The sequence below is a fragment of the Haematobia irritans genome, chromosome 2 (genome assembly GCF_050003625.1).
Source record: "Haematobia irritans isolate KBUSLIRL chromosome 2, ASM5000362v1, whole genome shotgun sequence".
Lineage (NCBI taxonomy): Eukaryota > Metazoa > Arthropoda > Insecta > Diptera > Muscidae > Haematobia > Haematobia irritans.
In genome coordinates, this window is record NC_134398.1 from 211489786 (window position 1) to 211499475 (window position 9690).

The following is a 9690-nucleotide window of genomic DNA, read 5'->3' on the forward strand; positions in this document are numbered from 1 at the left end:
TTGATTGAAATTTGAAATCTTATATAATTTAATGTCAGTTAATTTGGTACATATGGGGCCGATATGTTTGATATTTAAAAATTAACCATATTTTAGATCCAATCGGAGCTATGCCAAATGGAGGTAATATCGATCAATGATTCGATATGACTTCCTTCTAGGTAAATCTCTCTATTTAATTTTTTACTAATTTTCTCCTGACATGCCCGCAATTTAGATTGGACACATGAAGGTCATTGTTATTTTGATTTCCTTATTTCTCAAAGTAATAGTTTAATTAATTTAATTAATTAAATATTTTTTTTTTTGGTTTGTCCCAAAATATTTTTCTAAGAATTTCTTACAAAATCTTCTCAATATTCTAATTATATTTGCCCCAAATAGCAAATGGCAACTCTGGGGCATTCCATTTTCTGCTGGAACACTTGAACCATAAAACAATTAAGAATTACGCCAAAGACCAACCAGTAGCACACACCAGTTACATTCTGACATCATTTAAAAGCCTTAAGCAATACTCGACACCATTAATATGGCAGGGGAATGATCTTTTTGACTTTGTTTTTTTTTTTTTTGCGTTATTTTTCTATAAAATAAACACTTGTAAACGTTTACTAATCCTCTGCTCCCCCTAACATAACCATCATCAATGATTTCCATTTTTTTTCTCTACAGTTTTAGCTCTTATCTTCGTGCTATACAATCGTAAACGTAAAACAACAAATAAGAAACGAAACGGCCCCGAGAAGGATGTACGTGAAACAGTGATTAGCTATGATGATGAGGGTGGAGGTGAGGATGATATGACAGCATTTGATATAACACCCCTACAAATACCAATAGGACAAGGTGGTACAATGCCACCGGATATCGCTGCCTGCAAGGTGCCAATAATATGTAAGTGTATTTTATGACATTTTCTATTTACTGGAACATATTCGTTTTGTCTGTGGGTTTTCTTGTACACACGAGAGTCAATACTATCATGAGCACACACACACATACCTATGTATATGCGTAGAGTGAAGCGATCCTGATATTGTTATTGCTACATGCTGGGTTTATTTGTGTTGATTGTTCTTTGGCATTTGTTGTTTGTTTCGTTTCTGTTTTTTCCTATTGACTTTTATACACCAGTATTTGTTTTAGTGATTGTAGCCATTGTCGAAGGCTGTGTTTACCACCGACACAGCAACTTTTAAGGCTTAAAGGCACGTAAAATATTAAAAAAAAGGATGACTTCTGATGTCATTTTCCTCTTTATTGTTGTCAATTCAATTTGATTTTAGTTCTAACATATTGAATGGTAGCACAATGGGGAATAGTTTCGAATTAGCTTCAAGAAAATAATTAGAGTAAACAACAAACAATAATAACAATGAAAATATAAAATAGAATAAAGTAAAATAATATAAAGTATAGTAAAATGAAATAAAAATAACAATAAAATTAAATAACATAAACAAATAATAGTAAAATAAAATAAAATAAATTAATATTCAAAATAAAATTAAAATAAAATAAAATAAAATAAAATTAACTAACAAAAAAATAAAATTAAAATAAAATTAAAATAAAATAAAATAAAATAAAATAAAGTAAAATAAAATAAAATAAAATAAAATAATATAAAATTTAATTAAATAAAATAAAATAAAATAAAATAAAATAAAATAAAAATAAAAAATAAAATAAAATAACATAAAATAAAATAAAATTAAATTAAATAAAATAAAAAAAAATAAAAATAAAAATAAAAAATAAAATAAAATAAAATAAAATAAAATTAAAATAAAATAAAAATATAAATAAAAAATAAAATAAAATTAAATAAAATTAAAATAAAAAAAAATAAAATAAAATAAAATAAAATAAAATAAAATTAAATTAAATTAAAATAAAATAAAATAATATAAAATAAAATAAAATAAAATAAAGTAAAATAAAATAAAATAAAATTAAATTTAATTAAAATTAATAAAGTAAAATAAAATTAAATAAAATTAAATAAAATTAAAATAAAATAAAATAAAATAAAATAAAATTAAAATAAAATAAAACACAATACAATAAAATAAATTAAAATTAAAAAAAAAAAACAAGTAAGGAATGTCTAAAGTCGGGCGGGGCCGAATATATTATACCCTGCACCACACAATAAAATAAAATAAAATAAAATAAAATAAAAATAAAAAATAAAATAAAATAAAATAAAATAAAATAAAATAAAATTAAATTAAATTAAATAAAATAAAAAAAAATAAAAATAAAAATAAAAATAAAAAATAAAATAAAATAAAATAAAATTAAAATTAAAATTAAAATTAAAATAAAAATAAAACTAAAAAATAAAATAAACTTAAATAAAATTAAAATAAAAAAAATAAAATAAAATAAAATAAAAATAAAATAAAATTAAATTAAATTAAATTAAATTAAATTAAATTAAATTAAATTAAATTAAATTAAATTAAATTAAATTAAATTAAATTAAATTAAATTAAATTAAATTAAATTAAATTAAATTAAATTAAATTAAATTAAATTAAATTAAATTAAATTAAATTAAATTAAAATAAAATAAAATAAAATAAAATAAAATAAAATAAAATAAAATAAAATAAAATAAAGTAAAATAAAATAAAATAAAATTAAATTTAATTAAAATTAATAAAGTAAAATAAAATTAAATAAAATTAAATAAAATTAAAATAAAATAAAATAAAATAAAATAAAATAAAATAAAATTAAAATAAAATAAAACACAATACAATAAAATAAATTAAAATTAAAAAAAAAAAAAAAAAAAAAAACAAGTAAGGAATGTCTAAAGTCGGGCGGGGCCGAATATATTATACCCTGCACCACTTTGTAGATCCACATTTTCAATACCATAGAAAATCCGTCAAATGTGTTGGGTGCTATATATTAACGTACTCGATCTGACTCGATCTGGACAAAATTTGTAAGACTTCCAAAAAACTGTAGACTTATAAATTCGGCTAATCCCCTGGAGTGGAACATAATGTTAGTAAAAAACAAGTAAGTAAAGTCTTAAGTCGGGCGGAGCCGACTATATTATACCCTTCACCACTATGTAGACTCTCAACTACTTCAAATTTGCTGGGAGCGATATAAAGGTTTGCATTTCCAGATACAAATATTTTTAATGGAGACAGTTTTTTGTACTTTTACAAAAACTCTAGAATTACAATTTAAATCGGCAAACACCCTGGGAAGAAACACAATGTTAACATAGTAAACAAATATGGGAAATATGACGCGAGAGAAATTTTTATGCAATTATAAAAAAGAGAATTTATGATTTATCAGGTGATACATATCTATTCGAGATATAGGCCAATTTTAGTAATATTTACAATTTTTGATACTTAGCAGTGGCGACTTTACATGGATATTGGTTAGATCCCGCCAAGATATATGGTCAAGTGTGGTTGTGATATATTATTTGGTCAAGTCGGGCGACTTGGAGCCTTATTTAAAACTCAACCGTTCTGTAGAAATTCGGGCATTACAGTGTTTAGGATATGACTAAGATATGGGGAAATCATCACAGAATTTTGTGTCAAGTGTGGGAATTTTTTCCTTATTTGTATAAACCGGAAAAACGAATATATGGAGGCTTTATCTAAATCTGAACCAACTTAGATCAAACTTGACACACTTAAATATGATATTAAATATATTCTCTGTAGAAACTATCCAGTCAATTGGAGGAAAATCTCATTGAAAATGGGTCTAAAATATGAAACAGTCTACCATATTTCCCCAACTCTGGTGTACGTATATATGGGAGCTATATATAATTTGAACCGATTGTGACTAAATTTGACATGCATAGTTAAAATAATAATTCTGCAATCTCTGCAAAATTTCACGTAAATGGAGTATAACTATTGCCTCCGTGATCATATGAGTGTAAATCGGGCGAAAGATATATATGGGAGCTATATCTAAATCTGAACCGATTTCAACCAAATTTGGCACACTTACCGATACTATTAAACGTACACCTTGTGCCAAATGTGAAGCAAATCACGGCAAAACTCTGGCTTTTGAGGCCATATAAGCCCAAATCGGACAAAAGATATATATGGGAGCTATATCTAAATTTGAACATTTACCGATACTATTGAACGTACTCATTATGCAAAATTTGAAGCAAATCACGACCAAACTCTGGCTTTTGTGGCCATATAAGTTCAAATCGGACGAAAGATATATATGGGAGCTATATCTAAATTTGAACCGATTTCAATCAAATTTACCAAACATTGGTAGAATATCAATTCTACCCTCTGTGCAAAATTTCACGAAAATCGGTAGTAAACTTTTGCCTCTGTGGTCATATGAGTCTAAATCGGACGAAAGATATATATGGGAGCTATATCTAAATCTGAGTGTAAATCGGGCGAAAGCTATATATGGGAGCTATATCTAAATCTGAACCGATTTCAACCAAATTTGGCACGCATAGCTACAATGCTAATTCTACTCCCAGTGCAAAATTTCAATTAAATTGGAGTAAAAGATTGGCCACTGTGGTCATATGAGTGTAAATCGGGCGAACGATATATATGGGAGCTATATCTAAATCTCAACCGATTTCAATAAAATTTGGCACACTTGACTACGCTACTAATTGTACTCCTAGTGCAAAATTTCAACCAAATTGGGGTAAAACTCTGGCTTCTGAGACCGTATTAGTCCATATCGGGCGAAAGATATATATGGGAGCTATATCTAAATCTGAACCGATTTCAATAAAATTTGGAACACTTGACTATAGAACTAATTGTTCTTCTTGTGCAAAATTTTAAGCAAATTAGGGTAAAACTCTGGCTTCTGGGCCATATAAGTCCATATCGGGCGAAATATATATATGGGAGCTATATCTAAATCTGAACCGATTTCTTCCAAAATCAATAGGGTTCTATTCTGAGCCAATACACATACTTGTACCAAATTTGAAGTCGATTTGACTTAAACTGCGGCCTAGACTTTGATTACAAAAATGTGTTCACAGACAGACGGACAGACGGACACGGCTAGATTGACTCAGGGGCCGGCCCTCAGCAATATTACCAAAGACACCATATGTCTATCTCGTCTCCTTCTGGGTGTTGCAAACATATACTTATAATACCTTGTTTCACAGTGTGGCACAGGGTATAAAAAATAAAATAAAATAAAATAAAATAAAATAAAATAAAAGAAATGGAATGGAATGGAAAAAAATAAAATGAGATAAAATATAACACAATACAATACGATAAAATAAAATAAAATAAAATAAAATAAAATAAAATAAAATAAAATAAAATAAAATAAAATAAAATAAAAAAATTAACTAAAATAGAATAAAATAAAAAAAATTAAATTAAATTAAATTAATATTAAAATTAAAATTAAATAAAAATAAAATAATAAATGAAATAAATGTATAACAAATTAAATAAAATTAAAAAAAAATAAAAGAAAATACATTAAATAAAATAAGATTATATAAAATAAAATAAAATAAAATAAAATAAAATAAAATAAAATAAAATAAAACAAAATAAAATAAAATAAAATACAATAAAATAAATAAAAATTAAATAAAATTAAACTAAAATAAAAAGAAAATAAAAGGAATAGAATGAAAAAGAAAATAAAAAGAAACGTAAATATTATTATATCATATCATACCATATCAAATAAAATAAAATAAAGTAAAATAGAATAGAATAAAATAAAATAAAATAAAATAAAATAAAATAAAATAAAATAAAATAAAATAAAATAAAATAAAATAAAATAAAATAAATTAAATAAAATAAAATAAAACAAATAAAATAAAATAAAATAAAATAAAATAAAATAAAACAAAATATAACAAAAAAATTAAAATATGATAAAATAAAAGGTAAAAATAAAAATTAATAAACAGTGAAATTAAAGGAAATAAAATAATGTAAAATAAAAAAATTAATTGAAAAATATAATGCAATAAAAAAATAAAATATGATAAAACAAATAAAATAAAATAAAATAAAATAAATAAAATACAAGTATATACGGCCGTAAGTTCGGCCAGGCCGAATCTTATGTACCCTCCACCATGGATTGCGTAGAAACTTCTACGAAAGACTGTCATCCACAAATTTCAACTCACATGGTTGTTAAATATCATATGCTACCACCACGTACCAAATTTCAACCAAATCGGATGAATTTTGCTTCTCCAAAAGGCACCGGAAGTCAAATCTGGGGATCGGTTTTTATGGGGGCTATATATTATTATGGACTGATAGGAACCAATTCCTGCATGGTTGTTGGAAACCCTATACTAACATCACGTACCAAATTTCAACCGAATGGGAAGAATTTGGCTCTTCCAAGGTGCTCCGGAGGTCAAATCTGGGGATCGGTTTATATGGGGCCTATATATAATTATGGACCGATATCGACCAATTTTTGCATGGATGTTTGATTCCATATATTAACATCACGTACCAAATTTCAACTGAATCAGATGAATTTTGGTCTTCTAAGGGGCTCCGGAGGTCAAATCTGGTGATCGGTTTATATGGGGGCTATATATAATGATGGACCGATATGGACCAATTTTTGCATGGTTGTCAGAGACCATATACTAACACCATGTACCAAATTTCAGCCGGATCGGATGAAATTTGCTTCTCTTAGAGGCTCCGCAAGCCAAATCGGGGGATCGGTTTATATGGGGGCTATATATAATTATGGACCGATATGAACCAATTTTTGCATGGTTGTTAGAGACCGTATACTTAGACCACGTACCAAATTTCAACCGGATCGGATGAATTTTGCTGCTCCGGAAGGCTCCGCAAGCCAAATTTGGGGATCGGTTTATATGGGGGCTATACGTAAACGTGGGCCGATATTGCCCATTTTCAATACCATCCGACCTACATCAATAACAACTACTTGTGCCAAGTTTCAAGTCGATAGCTAGTTTCGTTCGGAAGTTAGCGTGATTTCCACAGACGGACGGACAGCCGGACAGACGGACAGACGGACGGACGGACGGACATGCTTAGATAGACTCAGAATTTCACCACGACCCAGAATATATATACTTTATGGGGTCTTAGAGCAATATTTCGATGTGTTACAAACGGAATGACAAAGTTAATATACCCCCATCCTATGGTGGAGGGTATAATAAAATATGATAAAATAAAATACAATGTGTCAAGATTGCTCTTCAAAATTTCCCAGGTTCAAAAGTCCAAGGTATTGAGATTCTGAAATTTTTGTGGTTATTGTGCAGTAGAAATGAAGCGAGGAACGTCATAGTAAACAATTCTTGGATAGCAAGAGAAACCTATGAAAATGACATGTAGTAGCTTTTTAACGAGCAATCACAAAATTACAAAATATTCAGTATAAAAATTAGTATTATTAGCGATACGTAAAAACTTTTTCGACTATCCAGTATATCCACTTAAAGACTTATAGCACAAAATTACAACGCCTTTTATATAAAAAAACTTCCTAAACATATTTCTTCGCATTTTATTGTTTTTACTCCATTGTTCCCTTATTGTTTTTCTCCGTTTTGTTTTGTTTTTGTTTTTTTTTTTTAACCAACAAGTTGTTTTCCCCAATATTTACTCTGAGACTAACTAGTAATGATTGTTGACCTACTTCATGTTTCTTTTGTTTCATGCGTTGCCAACCAACAAACCCCATTTGCCTATACAGATCCCGTTGTGACATTGATGCCTGGCCAGGAATTGAATGTGGGCTTCCTGATGGAGGAACGCAAAAAACGTTGTGATAAAGATATCAATGCTCCACCCTTCGATGATTTACGAAATTTTACCTATGAGGGGAGTGGGAGTATAGCGGAATCCTTAAGCTCGTTGGCATCAGGTGAGTTCATACATAAAATCGACTGAAAATCCCCTCGTACCTACTAAGAAATTTAAATGGTTGTTTGGAAAAACTTTTTTGTTTTGTTTTTTTTTGTTTTTGTTTAGCCATTCACAAAATACCAAACTAATGTCCAATACGTGCAAATATAAACTCAAGTACATTTTTCACTTTGTCAATGACCTAGAAAATGTTTTGTAAAAGTAACATGATATTTCCCTAAAAGCTCCATTTACTTTTTGGGTTGGACAAAACAAATTTATGGCAACAATATAATATGCATCATAAAATTTTATTTTTACAAAAAAAAGTAAAACAAAAGATTTTTGGGTGTATATTTTTTTTAAAGAGTAATTTCTAGATTTAAGGATGGCATTAGCGAAGTACCTTTTGTTACCGAATGTATATAATTTTTTTCCAGCAAAATAGTAAATTAAAACTCTACTATAATATTGCAAAAATTAACTTAATTTGATTTAGTTAAATTTAATTAATTAATTTTTATATTCGTTTAAATTTTTTATTTTAGTTTATAGTCTTTATTTTGTTTTTTTTTTTTTTTTAATTTAATTTTTTTGACCACTCAGACAACCACTTTAATTGAAATTGTTTATCTATCAAAATAACTGCATTACGAAATCTCTCTCTTCTTTTTTATTTTTTGCAGGCACTGATGATGAGAATCAAGACTTCAACTATTTAGAAACGTGGGGGCCACGTTTCAATGCCTTGGCGGCCCTATATCTGCAAGATAAAACGAAACTGAAACAACCAACAGACGAATTAACACAAGATAGTGGTGTATTATAAAACTAAATTAAGTTCTTAGATTAAATTATCCAGAAATTAAGTATTACATATAAAACAAACCCCCTCCCAAAAAAAAACTCAACAACCTTGTAAATTAAATCCCTTGCCGACACCATTACCACAAAATTGAAAAAGGCGAAAAAATCAAATAAATAAAAACTTAAAAAATAAGTGAAAATACTAGAATAATTACGAATACTAAAATAAAACACGCAAAAAAACTGAAACCAAAAAAACTGGTTCAGTAAACACTAGAGGATAATTACTAGCAAAAGAGGCAGTGAGAAAGTGTAAAATATTGATGGTCCCAAAAAAAAAAAAAAGAAATTAATTTTTTACATAGTGCATAAGTTGTAGAGTGAAATTGATGATGAAAAACAAAAAGTTTTCAGCGTTAATAAAGTATATAAATACGTTTTTTTTCTCCTTTTTTTTGCTTGGGATAGAGAAGCGACAAAAGCATGAAGAGTGCAAGAGAAATTTTTCACACACACACAAACTTTCACAAATGAAATATAAATTAGCCTTAAGGACTTATTTGTATGTATGCGGGATGGGCATCAAGCCAAGAAACTTTTTCATTAAGATTGCATGTGAACAAAATTGAGAAGAAAAATGGAAATTTAAATGATGAAAATGCGAATAACAGAGAGAATGTATAAAACGGTATTCAAATAATTAAATGACCAAGCTGAAATATATTAAAGGTTCATCGAAATATTTTCGGTGACAAAAAGATCTTTACAAAAGGGTAAATGCTTTATGAATGAATTGCAAAAATTCAACGGTTGTACTTCTTTTTTAAATATGGGGATAAGAAAAAGTGTTTTTCGTATTTTAGCAACAGATGTCATTGGGGTCCAATATATCCAGTGCTATCAAGTTAACCCACATGGAGTTGAAATTCTTGAAGTTGGAAAGTTTAGTAAAAATAATTAATAAATTCCAATATTTTCA

At 27.3% G+C, this 9690-nt stretch overlaps 1 protein-coding gene across 1 annotated transcript in view; it reads left to right on the plus strand.

Moving 5' to 3' along the window:
- Nucleotides 1-8982, plus strand: part of CadN2 (Cadherin-N2) — a 799659-nt gene extending 790677 nt beyond the window's left edge. Inside the window, exons 11-13 of the mRNA XM_075297355.1 lie at nucleotides 676-897; nucleotides 7753-7923; nucleotides 8591-8982. Of these exons, the coding sequence (XP_075153470.1) occupies nucleotides 676-897; nucleotides 7753-7923; nucleotides 8591-8733 (536 nt within the window). The 3' untranslated portion in view covers nucleotides 8734-8982. The remainder of the gene's footprint in view (nucleotides 1-675; nucleotides 898-7752; nucleotides 7924-8590) is intronic.
- The last annotated feature ends 708 nt before the right edge of the window (nucleotides 8983-9690 follow it).